This window comes from Salvelinus sp. IW2-2015, linkage group LG10 (genome assembly GCF_002910315.2).
Source record: "Salvelinus sp. IW2-2015 linkage group LG10, ASM291031v2, whole genome shotgun sequence".
In the NCBI taxonomy this organism is placed as follows: domain Eukaryota; kingdom Metazoa; phylum Chordata; class Actinopteri; order Salmoniformes; family Salmonidae; genus Salvelinus; species Salvelinus sp. IW2-2015.
The window spans coordinates 16976901-16997569 of NC_036850.1; the positions used below are offsets into that span (position 1 = coordinate 16976901).

At 44.2% G+C, this 20669-nt stretch overlaps 2 protein-coding genes across 2 annotated transcripts in view; one reads left to right on the forward strand and one right to left on the reverse strand.

Moving 5' to 3' along the window:
* Positions 1-20669, reverse strand: part of LOC111969121 (transcription factor 12-like) — a 345264-nt gene that overhangs the window by 259146 nt on the left and 65449 nt on the right. The window lies entirely within an intron of this gene.
* The window catches only part of LOC111969397 (protogenin A-like), a 28992-nt gene continuing 11677 nt past the window's right edge, over positions 3355-20669 (forward strand). The window contains exons 1-2 of the mRNA XM_023995516.2: positions 3355-3549; positions 5401-5703. Of these exons, the coding sequence (XP_023851284.1) occupies positions 3483-3549; positions 5401-5703 (370 nt within the window). The 5' untranslated portion in view covers positions 3355-3482. The remainder of the gene's footprint in view (positions 3550-5400; positions 5704-20669) is intronic.

Below are 20669 nucleotides of genomic sequence, written 5' to 3' on the forward strand. Positions count from 1 at the left end.
CAAGGCTGAGAAGTGTGTGTTCTCCAAACGAGCCGTCTCCTTCCTGGGTTATCACATTTCCACCTCAGGGGTGGTGRTGGAATGTGACCGCATTAAGGCTGTGCGTAATTGGCCGACTCCTACCACGGTGAAGGAGGTGCAGCGGTTTTTGGGTTTTGCCAATTATTACCGGAGGTTTATCTGAGGTTTTGGCCAGGTAGCGGCTCCCATTACTTCACTGCTGAGGGGGGGGGGGCGGTGCGTTTGCGGTGGTCGGCAGAGGCGGACAGAGCCTTCAATAGGTTGAAGGCGCTGTTCACGGATGCACTAGTGTTGGCGCACCCGGACCCCTCTCTAGCATTCATAGTGGAGGTGGACGCGTCCGAGGCTGGGGTGGGTGCCGTGCTATCACAGCGCTCGGGTACGCCACCAAAACTCCGCCCCTGCGCTTTCTTTTTGAGGAAGCTCAGTCCGGCGGAGCGTAACTATGATGTGGGGGACCGGGAGTTGTTAGCGGTGGTCAGGGCCCTGAGGGTGTGGAGACACTGGCTTGAGGGGGCTAGGCACCCTTTTCTCATCTGGACCGACCACCAGAATCTGGGTATATTCGGGCAGCTAGGAGACTGAATCCACGTCAGGCAAGGTGGGCCATGTTTTTCACCCGATTTAGGTTTACTTTGTCTTATAGACCAGGCTCCCTGAATGTAAAGGCCGACGCACTGTCCCGTCTTTATGACACGGAGGATCGGTCCACCGAGCCTACTCCCATCCTTCCAGCCTCGAGGCTGATGGCACCAGTATGGGAGGTGGACTCGGAAATCGAGCGGGCGTTACGGGCGGAGCCTGCGCCTCCTCAGTGTCCGGCTGGGCGTAAGTACGTGCCGCTTGGTGTTTGGGACCAACTGATTCGGTGGGCTCACACCTTACCCTCCTCGAGTCATCCTGGGGTGGCGAGGACAGTGCGGGGCCTCTGGGGGAAGTATTGGTGGCCCACCTTGGCTAGGGACGTTAGGGTTTATGTCTCTTCCTGTTTGGTGTGCGCCCAGAGTAAGGCTCCTAGGCACCTTCCTAGAGGGAAGTTACAACCCCTCCCCGTTCCACAACGGCCATGGTCTCACTTATCAGTGGATTTCCTGACCGATCTCCCCCCGTCTCAGGGGAACACCACGGTTTTWGTGGTTGTGGAYMGGTTTTYTAAGTCYTGCYRTCTCCTCCCRTTGCMCGGTCTCCCTACAGCCCTACAGACTKCGGAGGCGTTAWTCACCCACGTCTTCCGGCACTACGGGGTGCCGGAGGACATCGTCTCTGATCGGGGTCCCCAGTTCACGTCCAGGGTATGGAGGGCGTTCATGGAGCGTCTGGGGGTCTCGGTCAGCCTGACCTCCGGTTATCACYCCRAGAGTAATGGGCAGGTGGAGAGAGTGAACCAGGAGGTGGGTAGGTTTCTGCGGTCGTATTGCCAGGACCGGCCCAGGGAGTGGTCTAGGTACGTCCCATGGGYGGARTTGGCCCAAAACTCACTCYGTCACTCCTCGACAAACCTATCTCCGTTCCAGTGTGTGTTGGGCTACCAGCCGGTCCTGGCACCTTGGCATCCGAGTCAGACCGAGGCTCCTGCGGTGGAKGAGTGGGTGCAGCGCTCCAAGGAGACCTGGAGGGCCGTCCAGGAATCCCTCAAACAAGCCAGTGGACGGCAGAAGAGGAGTGCTGGCCGCCACCGCAGTGAGGCCCTGTGTTTGTACCGGGGGACAGGGTCTGGCTCTCGACCCGAAACCTACCCCTCCGCTTGCCCTGCCGGAAGCTGGGGCCGCAGTGTGTGGGGCCCTTCAAAGTCCTGAGGAGGATAAACGAGGTGTGTTATCGATTACAACTCCCTTCCTATTATCGTATTAACCCCTCATTTCATGTGTCTCTCCTCAGGCCGGTGGTAGCTGGTCCCCTGCAGGACGGTGAGGTGCCGGAGGTCCCTCCTCCCCCTCTGGACATCGAGGGGTCCCCGGTGTACACGATACGGGCCATTCTGGACTCGAGACGCCGGGTGAGGGGCCTGCAGTACCTCGTGGACTGGGAGGGGTACGGTCCAGAGAAGAGGCGCTGGGGGACATCTTGGATCCGTCAATGTTGAGGGATTTCCATCGCCTCCATCCGGATCACCCTGCGCCTCGCCCCCGGTGCGCCCTCGGGGCGGCTGTCGGCGCACTGCGGGCCGCGCGTCGGGGGGGGGGGGGTACTGTCACAATTCCCACCGAAGGTGGCTCCCCTTCCTGTTCGGGTGGCACTCGGCGGTCATCGTCACCGGCCTATTAGCTGCCACTGATCTTTTTTCCCCCCTTGTCTGTTTATTAGTTGCACCTGTGTTTAGTTAGGTTAATTGGTTGGGCTTTATTTTTGTGCGGGATTATTTTCAGTATACGTTTGTACTCGACTGTAAGTACACGGTTGTTGTGTATGGTGTTTTTTGCTGAACTGTTTAGTTCCCTGTTTGGGGCATTTGTTTGAGTTGGCGTCATTTTCACCGGTGTGGTGTAATAAAAAGTATCGCTACCCTGAACTCGCTGCTTGCTGCGCCTGCTTCTTCCTCCACTACACCCCGGACGTTACAATACCTGAGTAAATCTGAACCTGAATACCTGAGTAAATCTGAATGGACTTTTGAACAGAAAATTGTTGGGATAACTAATATGAATAAACACACGCACACACACATAAACATTAGACCCAGAATATAACACATTGCCCTGGTTCTTTTTACAGACAGCATGATAATTATTTATTGCATATCCAAACTATCCACATTAACTACAACTCCAAAGCCATTTCCACACAAACACACCTTTACTGAGGAACTGATGCTTGCTTCCAGGAATTAAATTCTGAATAAGCAATAGACCATAGTCCACCTTGCACATTAACAACTGTGGGTTTCATGGTGGGTTTCCTCCAGTCATCATTCAGCATAATGCTCCCCAGATCTATGAGGGCATGTGGATCATATTCTCTCAATGATACTCAATCATGTTCCATGGTTGAAACTCTATAGCCTTGTTTATTTAGGTATGTCTATGTCCAGGTGAATTATCATTCTAATTCCCAGCCTCTTAGTTATCATTGAATTATCATTGATCCTGATGAGTCATCAAAGTAAAGGTCTGCTCCATGTTTTCAAAAGGCATAAGGGAAATTAACAAACCATATGCATTAATCACACAGATGTGTTGTATGCATTACTTTCGTGTATTAACTTTACAGTAACACCTGATCAAAGTATACCTGCTATGGCACTCATTAAAAAAAATAAGTGATCAAGATGTTGGCCTGTGCATCTCCCCAATGAATTACTCAACCGTAGAACGCAGCACTGGGTGGGGTGATGTCCATCTGCTCCGAGGAAAAAGTATTCCCTGCTGCGATCAGGAGCGCAGTCACTTTCCTCTTGGATTAGCCACGTAGTTCGACTGGAGGTAGTGGCTGAGAGAGTTAGTATGCGAGAACAATTTGAATAAATGGAGTCTTTTAAAAGGAAATTATATCAGCGCTTCCTGTTTTTTGCGTTTTTTCTTCCAATCTCAGGTAAGACAGTTAATATTGTGTTTGAGTTTATGTCAAATTGAAATTATAGTGACGGATTTAGTGGTGGTAAAATGCCGAACTGGACATTGGAAGTGTGTCCATTCTCATAACGTTACTCCTATCCTAATAGGGGTTGCTATTTACACTGATAAAGAAGAAGTTAGTTGAAGTTAGTTCTGTACTAACGAATATTCAACATTGAAGAGTTTAGCCTTAGTTGCGATTTCTATAGATGAATGGACGCACTGCCACTGCCCGGAGTTTAGGGGGCAATGAAATGGCCACGCTGACCACTGACTGCTTCGACTATTGCCCTATGTAGGCTATACATTTAGATAAACACAGACCCTATACACGTTTATGCTTGGTTTTTGCTTGTGTCTCGAGTTACACGATAACCCGGGTTTCTGCATAAAATTGTATACGTGCAGCACAACACAGCAATTAGATACACGTGGATTGTGCAATATTACCAGCCCTGGTTTGAGATATTGATAAACGCAAAAAAACATTTAGGTTAGCTATTCCTAACTCATGTTATGTTCATTCAGTACATACAAATGAATTATTATATCAATAGAAAAACTGGCTACTGATTTTCTCTCCATAAATAATCCACTTTGACGTTTGATACAGTCAATTAAAATAGGCAATTAACAATTAATATAATGTTGTCTAAATTGCTGTGGGAAGTAGCTGCTCCGAACATGGTGATCAGCTCAATGTTTAAAATGTATACATATATATTGAAATTGATATCCAACAATTTAATTAGTGAATGGTGTTGGATTTTTTCTTCTTCTAGTAGCCTACATCAAACCTTTTTGACAGCTTGTATTTTCCCCCTTAAGCAAATGTGTAGGCCAATTTGATTATCAAAGTGCATGTGGTATTTCTGAAATATATATAGTAGGTTATACTGGCCTATCATTTAAATAGGACATGCTTTCATCTATTCATTTACCTAATCTCCGGTGTTGTACCATAGAGACATGGGATGGGGTCCCACAGCTCAGATGGAACTTGGTCAAATCAAGTATAGTGTTTGTTTATTAGAGAATATGTGTTATAGAAAGTATTCAAGTGTTATAAAGTGTTATGTGAAGTCTTATACTGTTGAACATGCCTCAAAACATGTTGCCTGGGTTTATTTAGCACTAGTGAATTCTGATAAACCAAAGGTAGGCTACAAGGTTTGCAGTCTAAAGTGTTAAATTAAATGGTTGTAAGCTATTTGCATACAAAAGGCATGTAAAAGGATTGTGTAAAGGTAGTGTGAATCCCATAGTTATCTCAGAACGGTTCACAATAAATTAGGAATTGTTTAACATTAAACTATTAGTAGCCAACAGAGCAATTAACATTTCCATTAGGACGTTAGATGGTTGAAGCCATCACATTTGATTTGGAAAATTATAAAGGCTTTTGCTTCCTGCCTGGATTGTTACTTTATTACAGCTGGCAGTCTTATCATTGAAAGGGGAGCTACTTATGAATTTAATGCTGGGGAGTGCAATAAAACATTTGTGACTGAATGGAGCCATGAAATCAGTGACTTCACAGCTTTATGAGACATGAGGAATAGGATTCAATTGGAGCAGCAAGAAATGAAATAGGAGTGCTGTACCTCAGTACACCGAGACCTGCTTGCTGTTGGATGCGCTCCAAGCCCTTGCCTGTATGCACTATGATGTTAACATGCTTTCAAGTGTAGATCCTACCAATGCAATATGCCTGTGGACAAAGTAGAATAGTTGTAGGTCCTGGCCTAGAATTGTCGCTAATTTCATCACATTGCGTCTTCTCCCACTCCAGCCAGGCACTGACTCTGTTCTCTTCTCTTCCCCACAGGTGTTTTGTGTTTTAGTGAGTTATTTTTTATCAAAGAGCCCCACGATGTTACTGTCATGCGGAAGGATGCCGTTATATTGGACTGTCAGGCGCACGGAGAGTCGCCTATTGCCATCAGGTGGCTTAAAAATGGAGTAAAAGTTGCAGAGAATGACCGCGTCTACATTCTCTCCAACGGCTCMCTTTCTATTYCGGAGGTGGAGAGCAGGAGAGGAGACAAATCAGATGAAGGGTTTTACCAGTGCCTCGCTCAGAACAAGTATGGAGCCATCCTGAGCCAGAAAGTCTGTCTTACAATTGCAAGTAAGTATCATACTGGAGATGTGTATAAGCATCACATGGAAAAATGGAGAGGTTATGCAGGGCCTCCAACCTTTGGGCCACAGAAGATGTACATAATTGGTCATGTTTGTGCCTGGTCATGGGGAACTTCATAAACACAGTAGAAAAGTAGACAACAGTTTACATTGGATGTACATTGTACACTTACTTACTTATGATACGTAACATAAACCGTCCACATTCTCTTTCGATTCTCTTAGTTACAGTGTAGTTACATATAATTACCATTTCATGTAACTGCATAGGATCTGTGTGACTTATTTTAATGTGTTTAATACTTTGAAAGGTTAACCAAGCCTTACTCTGAGGATGTTATGTCATAGCATGTCATAATAACATTTACTTGATGAACAAAGGAAGTCATGAGTCACAATTGTGTTTTCATCTTGAAAGCATGGTAATGATATCCACTTTAGAGGTGAGCTTAGTACAAGCCCTGCACTATTAGCACAAGTTCTTAACTTCTTAGCAGGTATACAACTGAACAAAAGGTTTCATCTACACTCTTAGAAAAAAGGGTTCCAAAAGGGTTCTTCTGCTGTGCCCAACCTTTTGGGTTCCACGTAGAACCCTCTGTGGAAAGAGTTATACATGGAATCCAAAAGGATCTACCTGGAAACAAAAAAGATTCTTCAAAGGGTTCTCCTATGGGGACAGCCGAATAACCCTTTTAGGTTCTAGATAGCACCTTATTTTCTAAGAGTGTAGAGCAACAATCCTCTGTGTTGAAATGATGATTTAACAGAGTGAGAGATCTTGCTTGTAGTTATCTGCTAAAATGTTTCAAGCTGACATAGTCATTGGGGAGTAGATGGAGACTTTACACTCTTAACAGGCATAAAATAGGCATTTCCCAGCTCTGAAACAGAGGAAAAAGTGGTCTTTCTCTCATCACCAGCAGGGTGCTATCATTTTCTATGTAGTCTGGTGCGTCTAATCTCTAATCTCTCTGCGTTTTGGGCATTCCAGTTATCTAATCCACCTAATAGCTGAGGAAAGGAAGGCATTGGAGGCTTCAGTGGTGGCATTGGGGGAAGGGGGGTTACAGCCTTCAAAGTTCGAGGCCTTAAGCCAAAAAGATACTCTGAGTAGAGGAGAATATGTCCATTGGTGTGCAAATGAGGGAGCTGCAGGTTTGAAAGGTTAGGAGCTGTCCAGGATGCCGGTTACACCAGTGCTAAAGAGCAGATGACCCCTATTCACTGGACTGGGCTTTCATGTTGTTGCTCCATGATCACTGGGAATTGTTCTTTTGGAATGCTTTTTTTCTCTCCCAGTAGCACGTATATGAGCCTGCTGCCTATTCTTTTAAAGGGCCAGTGGAGCAGCTTTAGCCAGAGCTGCTCTTTAGGGACCCTGTTCCCTGGTGTCACCACCCCCCAGGCCATGTTTCTTGCTCTCCTTCTTTTGCACCAAATAATTAGCCTTTTTTTCCCTCCCTTGCATTCCCTTTCACAGGGAGACCTGAGCTTTTACGTGGCATTTAAGACATGCACCCGTCCAAGAATATTGTGATGGTTACTAATTCTAATTGTATATGGAAAAGTTAAGTCCTGATCCATGTAAAATTGGGCAGGATTGTTGTGAAATTATTTAGTTGTTAAAATGTTAAAATGATTTACCGCTGTGAGGTCATGGTTCCTGAAGAGCCTACTGGTTGGAAAACTATTCTTTAGGAGCACATCTCCTGTCTGATATGATCCTGACCATCCACTGACAAGTAGATGTTGAGAGACAGGAATGTGTCAGTCCTGGTTCAGTTCCCTAAGCTGAATTCTACTGAAGACCTCTAAAACAAACAGACACCATTGATAAAATGTTTGCTTTCCAGATAGGCCTAGATTTATATGGAAAAGAGAAAAAGTTACTATTTTTGTATTTTTGGGCCTTTACAAGCACTTTTGAAATTACTCTCAGGGTAATCGYTCATGGACAGATCTACGTAAACATAACCGGTACCATCGCATCTGTTGGGAAGTAATGGGAATTGTTGGATAATGAGCAGCAGTAGTTACAGTGTTTGGGTTTTTCGCCACTGCTTATTTGGACAAATCACGATTTTGCAAGTGTAAGCATCTTTCGTATTCYGGAAGGGGAGGGGACATTTGGCCCATAACTTGCGAAGAGAGAGGGTGAAGCTCCTCGTTCCGGTTCCGCTCCTCGTTCTAGCATCTCTTAAATCCCTTCTCTTAACATGTATGGACCCAAAACTTAATCGAGCACCTGACCAATTACGCAAGACTTTTGTTCTGGGTTAATCGAGATTACTATCAGGACAATTGAATGCAATACAACCTCAATCTTTTTTTGTTTTGGAAGATGCCACACAAACTTGTAGATGCTACACCAATAAAATACAGAGTTAATGAGTCTTGATTTGCAGGAGGTACATGAAAACAGTGACTGCCTTAAAGCCACTAAAACGACTCTGACCCTCTCACATGCTATACAGCGAGTTTCAGTCCGCTATTACAGTGGCCTGTGTCCTTACCGTGATTTTTACAGGACGCTATGTGTTTGTAGTTTTATTAATTGAGAGGGTTTGTGCTTTTATATTATGAACTTAAGAGGTGATAAAGGCTGCCAGTGGAGTTTATAGGCTTGTTTTAAAGGGACACTTAGACCTGCTTGACGGTCTATCTGGAAGCTCATAAAATTTGCACGTACCTGAGAAATGCTCAGTGGTAGAAAACAAAGGTGGCAGTGGGGGTTGTCGAGAATCACACACACACACATACAGTACACACACACACAATTTTGAATTTGCCGTTCACTCATACCACAGCCTTTCCTTGAGTGTCTAAATGGCCAARCTTTATTGCATGGCCAGCCAGTGAGGCAGAGGCAAGTGGTCTCCTCACTATGGTTTTCTGCTCTGCTACTCTGAAGAATTAATGAAAAGCTTTTCACTCTGGCCTTCTTTGTCCACCTTGCCCCAAACTGCCCCCTGACTAAAATGAGTTATTTGGGGGCATTTGTTTGTCCAGAGATCAATGGTTAGGACAGCTGGGCCTATTCACTGCTGAAAGGGTAATTATGACAATGGCACTGCAGAGTTTGATTAAACTTTTTACATTTAGATTTTGTTTTTTAAAATCAAATTTGATTATCCTAACTTCAATTATGCTTTTTCAATCAACTCTTTTTAAGTTTGAGAAAGTTACTATTTGTTTTGTATCCTTAGGTCTTAAGGTCTTAAGACGCTTTTTATTGATGTTACTGTGCCCTAGGTGTCGTTTATGACGCCCCTGTTTGCATTGAAAAAACACTCCTCATTGAATGCTGTGAAAAGATTTCAGAGTGAGCGTTACTGTGGCTCTGAGCTTTTCATGTGTTTGCATCCTTCACCAGGAAGATTGTTTGTGGAACATGTGGGGACCTTTTGTGCCTTCTGCCCAGCCTTAATAGATCACTATCAGTCATGCTGCCAAGTCTTTTCTGACTCTGGCCTTTAGAAAGACTGTGGCATTATTTAACAAAAMATAACACCAAATTCGGTTCATTGTTTTTTTTGTTTTTTTATTTCACCTTTATTTAACCAGGTAGGCCAGTTGAGAACAAGTTCTCATTTACAACTGCGACCTGGCCAAGATAAAGCAAAGCAGTGCGACAAAAACAACAACACAGAATTACACATAAACAAACGTACAGTCAATAACACAAAAGAAAAGAAAAATKGAAAAATCTATGTACAGTGTGTGCAAATGTAGAAGAGTAGGGAGGTAAGGCAATAAATAGGCCCTAGAGTTGAAAATAATTACAATTTAGCATTAATAATGGAGTGATAGATGTGCAGATGATGATGTGCAAGTAGAGATACTGTGGCGCAGAAGAGCAAGAGGGTAAGTAATAATATGGGGATGAGGTAGTCAGGTGTGCTATTTACAGATTGGTTATGTACAGGTACAGTGATCGGTAAGCTGCTCTGACAGCTGATGCTTAAAGTTAGAGAGGGAGATATAAGACCCCAGCTTCAGAGATTTTTGCAATTCGTTCCAGTCATTGGCAGCAGAGAACTGGAAGGAAAGGTGGCCAAAGGAAGTGTTGGCTTTGGGGATGACCAGTGCAATATACCTGCTGGAGTGCGTGCTACAGGTGGGTGTTGCTATGGTGACCAGTGAGCTGAGATAAGGCGGGGCTTACCCTAGCAAAGACTTATAGATGACCTGGAGCCAGTGGGTTTGGCGACGGATATGTAGTGATGGCCAGCCAACGAGAGCATACAGGTCACAGTGGTGGGTAGTATATGGGGCTTTGGTGATAAAACGAATGACACTGTGATAGACTACATCCAGTTTGCTGAGTAGAGTGTTGGGGGCTATTTTGTAAATTACATCGCCGAAGTCAAGGATCGGTAGGATAGTCAGTTTTACGAGGGTATGTTTGGCGGCATGAGTGAAGGAGGCTTTGTTGCAAAATAGGAAGCCGATTCTACATTTAATTTTGGATTGGAGATGCTTAATGTGAGTCTGGAAGGAGAGTTTACAGTCTAACCAGACACCTAGGTATTTGTAGTTGTCCACATATTCTAGGTCAGAACCGTCCAGARTAGTGATGCTAGTCGGGCGGGAGGGTGCGGGCAGCAATCGGTTGAAGAGCATGAACTTAGTTTTGCTAGCATTTAAAAGTAGTTGGAGGCCACGGAAGAAGTGTTATATGGCATTGAAGCTCGTTTGGAGGTTTGTTAACACAGTGTCCAAAGAAGGGCCAGATGTATACAGAATGGTGTCATCTGAGTAGAGGTGAATCAGAGAATCAACAGCAGCAAGAGCGACATCATTGATATATACAGAGAAAAGAGTCGGCCCGAGAATTGAACCCTGTGGCTCCCCCATAGAGACTGTCAGAGGTCCGGACAACAGGCCCTCCGATTTGACACACTGAACTCTATCTGAGAAGTAGTTGGTGAACCAGGCGAGGCAGTCATTTGAGAAGCCAAGGCTATTAAGTCTGCCGATAAGAATGCAGTGATTGACAGAGTCGAAAGCCTTGGCCATGTCGATGAAGAAGGCTGCACAGTACTGTCTTTTATCGATGGCGGTTATGATATCGGTTAAGACCTTGAGCGTGGCTGAGGTGCACCCATGACCAGCTTGGAAACCAGATTGCATATTGGAGAAGGTACGGTGGTATTCTAAATGGTCGGTGATCTGTTTATTAACAGATCTTCTACACCTGCATTGCTTGCTGTTTGGGGTTTTAGGCTGGGTTTCTGTACAGCACTTTGAGATATCAGCTGATGTAAGAAGGGCTATATAAATAAATATGATTTGATTTGATATTAACTTGGCTTTCGAAAATTTTCAGAAAGGCTTTTACGTTATAAAGATTTTAGAATGATTTTTTTTGAAGATTTTAAAAAGGTTTTATGTTATAAATGTGGGAAAACCATMCCTAACATCATCTTAGGCTAGTTCTGTTTTCAGATCTGGTTTCTACTCTTTGAAAATCCCTTTGTCCTCGGAGCAGATGCTCCCACTTCGAAGCCGGGCTTTCTTTTTTTACCTGGTATTTTTCTGAACAAGTAAATGTTACAGTGTTGAGTCAGAGATAATGATTTAAGTCGACCATTACAGGCAGGAAATGGATGGTTTGAGAAACGTTAAATGTCAGTTGCCCTGAGGGAAACGATGAGAGGGGATTGTGTCTTGATGAACGGCCATGTGGCTTAGTAGCTAACCACGTGAGTGCTGTCAATAGGCCTCCTCAGATTGATGGGGTTCTCCGTAGAGACAGTCTCATGAGTATGATCCCTCCAGGCATCCTAAACCATGTTTCCAGAGGTTCACAGGGCATTACGCAATACACAGACATTGTAAAACCATATCCATGTCTTTACCCATATCCTTATCCATCGGTTCCGATGCAAGGTCTTACTGTGAGTGTGCTGGGATGTTTTTAGTTGATTCGAGAATTAGCTCCCAGTTGGGKTTTTTCGAGGTTACAAAACCAGTGTAGAGAATATATCTCGCTCATTGATGTCATAAGAGAGAATAGATAGGAGGCATAAAATATATAACGAATCACACACACATCCCTGATGAAAAAAAATAGCATAGACCAGCATAGGTTGGTTCAGCACAGGTGCTCGTTTTGTTGTGTTTTCGTGGTGCCTTCGCTGTGTTTTTGTGGTGACCAGCCTTCACTATGTTTTTGCTGGTGACCAGCTTCACCTGTATTTTTGCTGGTGACCTGCATAAGCTGGTCACCAGCAGAACCAGCATCAAGTCACATCATGCTGGCTTGCAAAGTGATGTTTCATTCCTAACAGAATCCAGCCAGAGTGGGGGTATCCAACAATTGGACGTTTTTTCCCCCCACAATATGCATTCAGAATGACTGCCAAGGTTAGGAAGAAGAAGAAGAAATGAGACTACTCCAATAATAAACTGGAACAACCATTTCAGTAATGGGTGCAATAAATCCAACTAACAGATTGGATTAGTTTTGAAAAATGTATGTTATTTACCTTTGTGTAGCATAAGATTAATTAATCAATCAATGTACATGCAAAAAACACAACAAACAATTCTAAAAATCAACTGCAATAGCGCATGCTGGGAAATATGATAATGATGAGCGTGGTCAGACCAGCTTGACCAGCTAAAACCAGCTTGGTCACCAATATACTACACCAACATAAGCTGTTATAAGTCCAAAACACAGTGAAGGCTGGTCACTAGTGTCCAAAATACCTCGAAGGCTGATCACCAGCAAAACTTGCTAGACCATGCTGGCCAACCAGCATAGCCAGCTAGACCATGCTGGCCAACCAGCATAACCAGCTATAACATGCTGGTCAAACCAGCTTGACCAACATCTGTACAGGTTTTTAAAAAACGGAGTACATGGTTGTAAGGATTCCTAATGCTGAACAGTTTACTAACTTCATATTGTTGTCCACAATAAAGCACCCAAATGACTATTCCACAGCAGACTTTGTGACTCCAACAAAATGGTTGTTTGACCCCACCAGCTCTCTCCGTGTGTGACCACAGCCCYAGTGTTTATTTTGGTTGCTAAGGAATGTATTAGACCTGCAAAGGCTCTGCAGCATTAGGACCACAATAAAGGAAAAGCAGACCTAAAGGCACAGTAATGGATTGAAGTGAATGTTTGAAATAMCTATTTAAGAGAAATAAGTCTCTGAGCCTGGCTTCTTTTCTCCCTCATCAGCATCTGGAATGGTTTCCATGGTTTCCTTGGACTGAAGTTCCAGAGGTCCAAGGTTTCTTTAGATTACCCAATAGATGTTAGGTACTTAGAGTACTCACAATTTAAATCCTCCCTGCAATAATGCTAGACATTCCTTCTCATTTATCAATTACTTCAACAGTCCCCTATCAGTGCCCACTCAATCTACAGGTATGTCTACCCCAAAAATGTGTTATGTTTTCAAGATTTATTCCATTGGCATCATCTCCTATTGGATTTTGAGCACAAAACCTTATTTTGTGGTGACTTGTTTTCATTTTAGAGAAACAAAGCATGACACAATAATTGATTCAGAGGTGTTGGGTTAAATGYGGAAGACACATTTCAGTTGAATGCATTCTGTTGTACAACTGACTAGGTATCCCCCTTTCCCCTTTCCCCTTAATTAAGTAGAAGACTGTACTGATTTGAAAATTAACTGTTTAAAACYAGCACTCTGATGAAGAGATTAGACACAATGAAAGCACTGTCTCTGGTGGGTGAAGGGCTGATGTTGAATGATTGAAGAACTTTGACACCAGATAAGAGATGGGAGGAGGGGCCAAGTGTCCCTCTCTTAACCCCACTCCCCCACTGGCCAGAGGACTGAGAGGTCACAGTGCTCATGGGATATGTGCTTTGTTTGGCCTGGGCCAATGACCATTGGGCTGTTCTTACCTCCAGTAGCCTGCTTCCCAGCCCAGCCCAGCCCAGCTCGCCCGGCCAATAATTGATTTGTGGGGCTTTTCAGCATTGCATTCTTCCCCTCAGTTGCCAGGCTGAGCATTCTTTTTCAGGAACCCTTATTATTTATTAAAGGGGGAAAAGACAAAGGTGGTGTGGGGTCTTTGCACATTATGAAGGAACTCATCACTCAAGAGTTTCTTGGGTTYTGTTCCATTGGAGGCAWTCAATTTGAAACTCATTAAATAGCCTCCTTTAAAGCAACACAAGGAAACAAAGCAAAGGATCGRTTGGTCAACAAGCTCCTTTTGTTTCCACTCAGAGTTAAGGTTAGGAGCTATTCTTGTTACATAGTGTGGAATACCTAGAACTCATTCCGATGTGTGACGCATTCCAATGTACAGACAAAGACCCAAGCACTACGTGACTCAGTCCCTCTTGAAAGAAAGAGAGAGACCTGGGTGTTCCACTTATCTTAATGGATAGTTTCTGGTATTTTCTGGGATTCTCAGTTCTTTGCCACCTTTTGACCTTTCATAAAATGTGAGCTGCAAGCCAAGGCAGTGTCCATTTACATGAAACCTCAACAGTTTAATATTTACTGCTTGCTTGCTAAACTGTTTCCTCTCAATCCAAGCATTAGGCCATTCATGTGTCATTTGCGTATGAAGTCAGGAAAGGAGCGTTCCTCCCCACCCACTCACCCTCCCGTACTGAACCCTTCCCTGCCCAGCTCTGTCCACAGCCCACAACACAKATCTGCTGTCCCTCATTTCAATGAATTGCACAAATCAATATCACCATGTCAAACATTTGTTAGATCATAGTAATTATCACTGAAAAAAATGTTTCTAGAAATTGGTTGAAATCAAAACCAAATGCTTAACAGCTTTAGTTGTGTTGACTCTCTCTGACAGGTCTGATGATGTTGAATGCTAAAGTGGTTAAATGTTCTATTGGGTTCAGTACAGAACTGTCAATATTTGGACCTTGGGATGAGGCCAAAGATTTTTGTTGAAGTCATAAATAGCTGTTCGCTTCTTCCTCTCTCTTGTAATGCTGTCCAAAKAAATCATCCTTCAGTCCTACTGTTTAACACTTACAGTAATGTTATTTGTTCTGTCACTTATGACTCATAAGGGTGGGAGGAATCAATACTCCTCTATACTTTCACTGATTATGAGTAGGGCCCAGAGGGTTTCCTGACCACATGACCTGACCAGGACCAACTCCAGTCTCTACCTAGTCATGCGTAGTGAAGCTGCAGGCCTGGCCCAGGTCATCTGCAGGAGTAGGGCCAGTGTTTCCACTCAATTGCTTTGCAGATCGCTTTTGCCAAAGCTGCCAGAGCAGATCCCCCGACCAGCCACTCTGGATCTGGCCTTAGTGCTCGTCCACCTTGTTCCAATCAGGAGCGAGGAGAAGCCACACATGTAGCCAGGGCCTTGAAGTAGATAGAAAGCTCCAGTTATGTCCCCTGCTTGACCACTTACTGTGTTTGTCTACTGCTAGGAACCGAGAGGCCTGGAGGAAATTAGTGCTGCAGAGGAGACCTCAGAGCAGAGCTCAGCAGCAGCCATTGACCTGTCGACAGACGCCCTGGCTAAACTCTGAGCTCCTCTGCCCCTCCAAAAAAAAAAAAAAAAAACGTAGGAATGTTTCTGAGTTACAGCTCAGAGAACAACATAGTAAACTCCTGACCACAAAGGGATGTATCTGAACGCACAGGTATACTGACTCTGCGCACTATAAACATTTGCTTTATGGTTTGCTTTACTGTGAAGATATTCTTTGCTTTTTATTATTAGTGGATTATTCATGCTCATTGGGCATGCTCAGTGGCTGTGTTGAACATGTCCATAACAAAACCTCTCCATACAGCACGTATAGAACACATTCTTTCCACCTCATTACAAGTCTTTTTTTTACCTACATAGTAGTGAGGTAGAATTTGTGCCTGCAGTGTGATCCTTCAAGCTATAGTAATTAGAAGAGAGCATGTAACTGCTCTGAATATTGGATTACCATTTGTTAAAGAGCATGTCCTCGGGTGGGGTGGGATGGGGAGATTTGGGTTGATAGAGCACCCCTGTACTGTGGAGGGACCAGGGGGAAGGGGGACAGAGCTGGCCCCTGAAGTTTCTAAGGGAACCTTTGTCCGGGCTTGACCTGTCCACTGACCTGCTGTTTACTGAGCTTCTGGCTTCAGCAGGCCTCTCGAAAACAAAGAGATCGGCCAGCTGGGAGGCAGGGCACGGAATAATTCTATAGTTTAGTTCGGACATTGGTGAAGGTGTTTTCAGTGGTCACTCACTGATCTTTTTTGTTGCTGTCAAACTTGTTTCTGTTTCTTAGGATAAGGGTGCAAAGTCTGCATGCCGCAAAACCCTAGAGGAGGATTTAAATGGTCATTACTAATAATGGAATACCCATCATTATGTTTTGTGTTAGAGATTTGATTTATTGTGAATCCCCACTTTGTTCATGATCAATAGCAACAGATTTTTTTTGCAACTCAGCACCATCATCTTCACAGTAAAGCAAACCAACATCTCCCATCTACACAGTGACTAAATGAAGAAAAGCATTATGCAAAGCGTTGTTCTACTGTGCCAGTATGGAATGGCAGTGGACAGGGTTTAAGAGAAAGAGCATGTTAGCGGGGGCATTTCGTATCTGTAGGAAGGAAGAGTACYCTCYCAGTTTTAGGAGGCTCTGAGTGATTGATTGGCAGTTTGCAGAGAGCCAGCAGGAGAACGTTAGGCCACCCCAGCAGTGCTGGACAGGATTTGTGGAGGTTGGAGGTCAGAGGTGGGGTCACTGCAAGGGGCAGATGGCCAGATCCTCTTTTTGTGCCGCTTGGCGCAGGCATTCACCCCATCATTAGAAACAAGCTGGACAAAACATCCGGGTAAACAATAAATTATTTWACAATTTAGCTAGGTGGGTTTGGTAGTTATATATTCTCCATGTGGTTGAATGAAATCATTAAGTAACATAAACACATTGTGAAAGGTGGAGAATAGTCAAGTCACCTTTTCATTTATGGAGGCATTTCTCAATAACTAGACACCCAAAGCTCCAGGGGGGAGGTGCATATGATGAGCATTTGCTGGCAATGCAGAGCACGTATTTTATTCTTAATGTGTTTCAAAAGTCATCTGTAAGGTGACTGGAAGAAGGAAGAAGTAAATGGTAAATGGGCACACAGAGATAGTTGAAGGTATAATCTTGTCATTGTAGTGTGAGCCTCAGCTCATCTGCTTTAATATTTCATTTAGGAGCATTAGGTGCCGCCTCTGGCGAACATCATCACTCAAAGGAGATGGTCAATCGCATATTTTGAGCAGCCATGGCAGTGACCACAGCTCGACAAACCCTAGCAGAATAGATTTTAGACTGAGGCTTAGTAGTTAATCAATAATCAATAAGGATCTCTCTGTTTGTCAATCCAGCATTTTTTGTGTCTGGGAAGCTCATCCTCTCATGCCCCCAGGCCCCGGGCTACTGGGATGGATGCCTCCATGTTGCATTGCTGCTGTTGTGCAACACTTAGGAATGTGTTTGATGTTGATTAGAGGTTCCACATTTTATTCCTCCATGGGAGCGTGTTGCTGAGGGATGGGCCCCTGTATCCGTTCAATGATGGTCCCAATCCAATGCCTGCCTGCACTTATCTCCACAGCAAATATTCCTCTGCAGAGGGCTGCACTGGGCCTGATGCACAAGAGGCCTTACAGCTCAGAACTAATTCAATTAAAAATKCCCAAAGCAAAGTGGCCAGGGGCTCAGTGAAAGGATCAGTCTCCTTGTCTTCAAAATAACTATACACAAAGAAATGGGCCTCTACAGCAACTGGTGGGACACAACCCATTAGAGAAGTTGGCATTCCATTTGAAAGTCCACAATCTAATACTAGAAGTAAAGYGCTCTGCAAATGAAAGTTCAAGGCAAAGTGGCGCAGCTCTGTAAAACTGGTCAGGGTAGACAATGTAGGCTATGGATCCTAAATTAATTGGGTTCATTCTGGCTTTGCTCATGAACGGTACATGCTCTGCCCGTGGCCAGTGAAAAAAACAAGGAGGTCTTTACCTTGAAATGKCAGAGGGTCAGCTGYGTTTAGGAGGGACAGAATTCCCCTTGCCGCCTTCCTGAAGACGACACAGAGTAGTTGTCAGAGTGCAGTGCGCTGATCAGGATTCACAGAGCCCAGTCTGGCAGTTAGGGCTTTCCCACTGTTCAGCACCACGACACCTGGAAACCCAGGTTACGTCCAGCTATCCATATCGGCCGTTATAGAGGCCAGGACACAACCCAGTGTGTTTATGATGGGGTGGAGTTTACCTTTAGGCAAGGTTTCTCGAGAGCAGTGCTTGAGATTTACGTTGCTTTTAAGTAGAACTCTAAGAAAGGTTTGTTAGGGATACAGCTAGAAGCGCAACTCCTGTGCTGTGTGCTGATTGTCAGTGCAATTTTATGAGYGGTAATAGTTCAATTATTCAGACTTAAGGTGCAAGAAGATGTTGATTGTGGTCCTCTCTGATGTCAGTGGCAACAGCTGTTCAATCAGAAACGATGAACCTTGCACCTAGTGAGGATTTGCCTCGCTTTAAATCTGAGCTCCTTGTAATCTTTGCACAGCTCCTCGTATGTTTTCTTCATCTGTTGGCTCTTCCCCCCTCTCTTTTCTCCCCTAGCAAGCCTGCTGTGTTTGATGTGCGTTCAGGGTTTTTTTGTGTGCAGAATTTAGAGAAGAGTGGTCATTTCTGTGATAAAGTTAGTGGGGGAGCCTCCGAAGGCAAACACTGGGTACAGTATCTCATTGTTACACTGGGCTAGCGAGATAACTGAGCCTAGGGAGGGGGGAGAGAGTTGGATGGAGAGAGAGAGAGCCCAGGAGAGGTACTCTGATGCCCCTCTCCACTCCCCTCAGACTGCCTCTTCATCTGTGAGTGCTGATGGCTGCTTGCCCCTGCAGCACAAACAGCATCGGATGTGTGCAGAGGTYAAAGAGCACTACAGTCTTTTGTTAATCCATTACTTAAGTGGTGCGCATTGCATTCTGAAAACWTGCAGMTGTTTTGAATCTGAAGACACATGTCACGTGTATCTTTGAATTATCTGATTCCTTTTTCTCGGAGTARTAAATGGGTGAAGAGGATTTTGTTTTGTSGTACTTGTTTTGKGTATTTCTGATGTAGTCTTCTTATATAGTCCTTCACTGATGTAGCCTAGTACGTTGGTTGCACTGGGTCACAGTTGTGCCAGGAGTGGTTTGATTTGTTTATGATAATTAAGTTGATGTTATCCAGCCCTGGGGCTTTTTGGTAAATATTTTATTTATCCCAGTAGTTCTAAAAATGTGATTTAATTGAGGCCTGTATCAAGAGCAGCACACCATAATTTATTTTAAAGTAACTGTCCAGTGTTTCCAGATTTCTATGAAATATGTGGTATTATTAATTACAATATGAGTGAAATAGTTTTCTTTCCAAAAAATTGGTAATTAAGTGTGTTACAAAACAGATTTTCTGTGTTGGAATGGTGTGGGTGTGGGACACACGCTGTGTACATGAGGGTTCTCATGGAGTTTAGTTTCCATACAGCTCAGGTGGTGTCTGAACTGTATGGAATCCAAGCAGGATGTTGCCAGACCTCTCTACCAATCATCACCGTCCGGCTGCACTAATCCCCCTCTTTATCTCAGGGGGATTAAAGTATAAAATCAGTGGCAAATAATATGTTGGTAACATTTATAATGATGTATTMATTGCTATAAGCATATGAGACCTATTATATCTGTTGTCTCTCTAGGAATAGACCTAGAGGTAGGCCTAATTAGGAATTAGATGCTGTGTGTCTGTGAGGACTGTGTGTCTGTGAGGGTTGGTTACATGTGATATTGTCCTTTAATGCTACTGTTAGCATAGAGCAGTCATTTTAGGTTCCCACTGACTRGCCATTCATCTGGCCTGTCAAAGGCCTCACTTTCAGTATCATCTTTCACTGAATGATCTTCCCAAACTCTGMWGCTCCATGAGGAGGAAATGAATCAATGATCTCAAACAAAATGGATCAAGCTTCCCATCCTCCTCCACATGGCCTCATAAYCAGCTGTGGGCTTAATGACTCTGTGTTTAAATATAAAGAGTTTTACAGCAAGCGTATGAGGAATTTTATTGATGTGCATAGTAGAGGAGCTAATTAATAAGATGGGCCTAGCAGAGATTTCCTCTGCTCTCTGATCTCCTCAGGGTTTAATGTGCTCCAGCCAGGATGAGCTGACAGGTACCTGTAACATGCTGGTTTGTTTAGGTTAGTTAGGGCCTCGGGAACCCMGTCTGATATCCGATGTCTGGTGCTTGTATAACACCTAATTTGAGGGAGAACTGRAGCTTATGCATTTCAAAGAGAAGGTGAGAGACAGGGCAAGGTTTTGTAAGGAGAAAAAAACAACAGCTGATTTCAATAGTGGACTAACCTACATCTCAGGGCAAAGGGTCTTCCTGTGACTGTCTTGATTAGACGGCAATGCATCAACACATGAACTCTGTCTAGGCTGTAAGGAGAGGAGGTGAGGGAGAGAATTTGTCTTGGAGGGGTAAGGTTGGATGGCTTGTGGGGCTCTTCAGATCTTGCTGTCAACAGCCCTTATGATTATTCTTGGCAAATGTGCAGCATTTAGCTTGATTTGAATAGGATAGAGCTTTCTTGTTGGGACATGGCAGCTCCTTGGCAAGTAGTTTCATGGACAATTATATGAATAAAGGGGATGGCAGTTGGGGTAGTGATCATTTCGGTATAATTGTGCACATAGGTTTTCCTATTTTATATATATTTTTTAAATTACCCCTTTTTTCTCCCCAATTTCGTGGTATCCAATTGGTAGTAGTTACAGTCTTGTCTCATCGCTGCAACTCCCRTACGGACTCGGGAGAGGCGAAGGTCGAGAGCCATGCGTCCCCTGAAACACAACCCAACCTAGCCACACTGCTTCTTGACACAACGCACATCCAACCCGGAAGCCARCCGCACCAATGTGTCGGAGG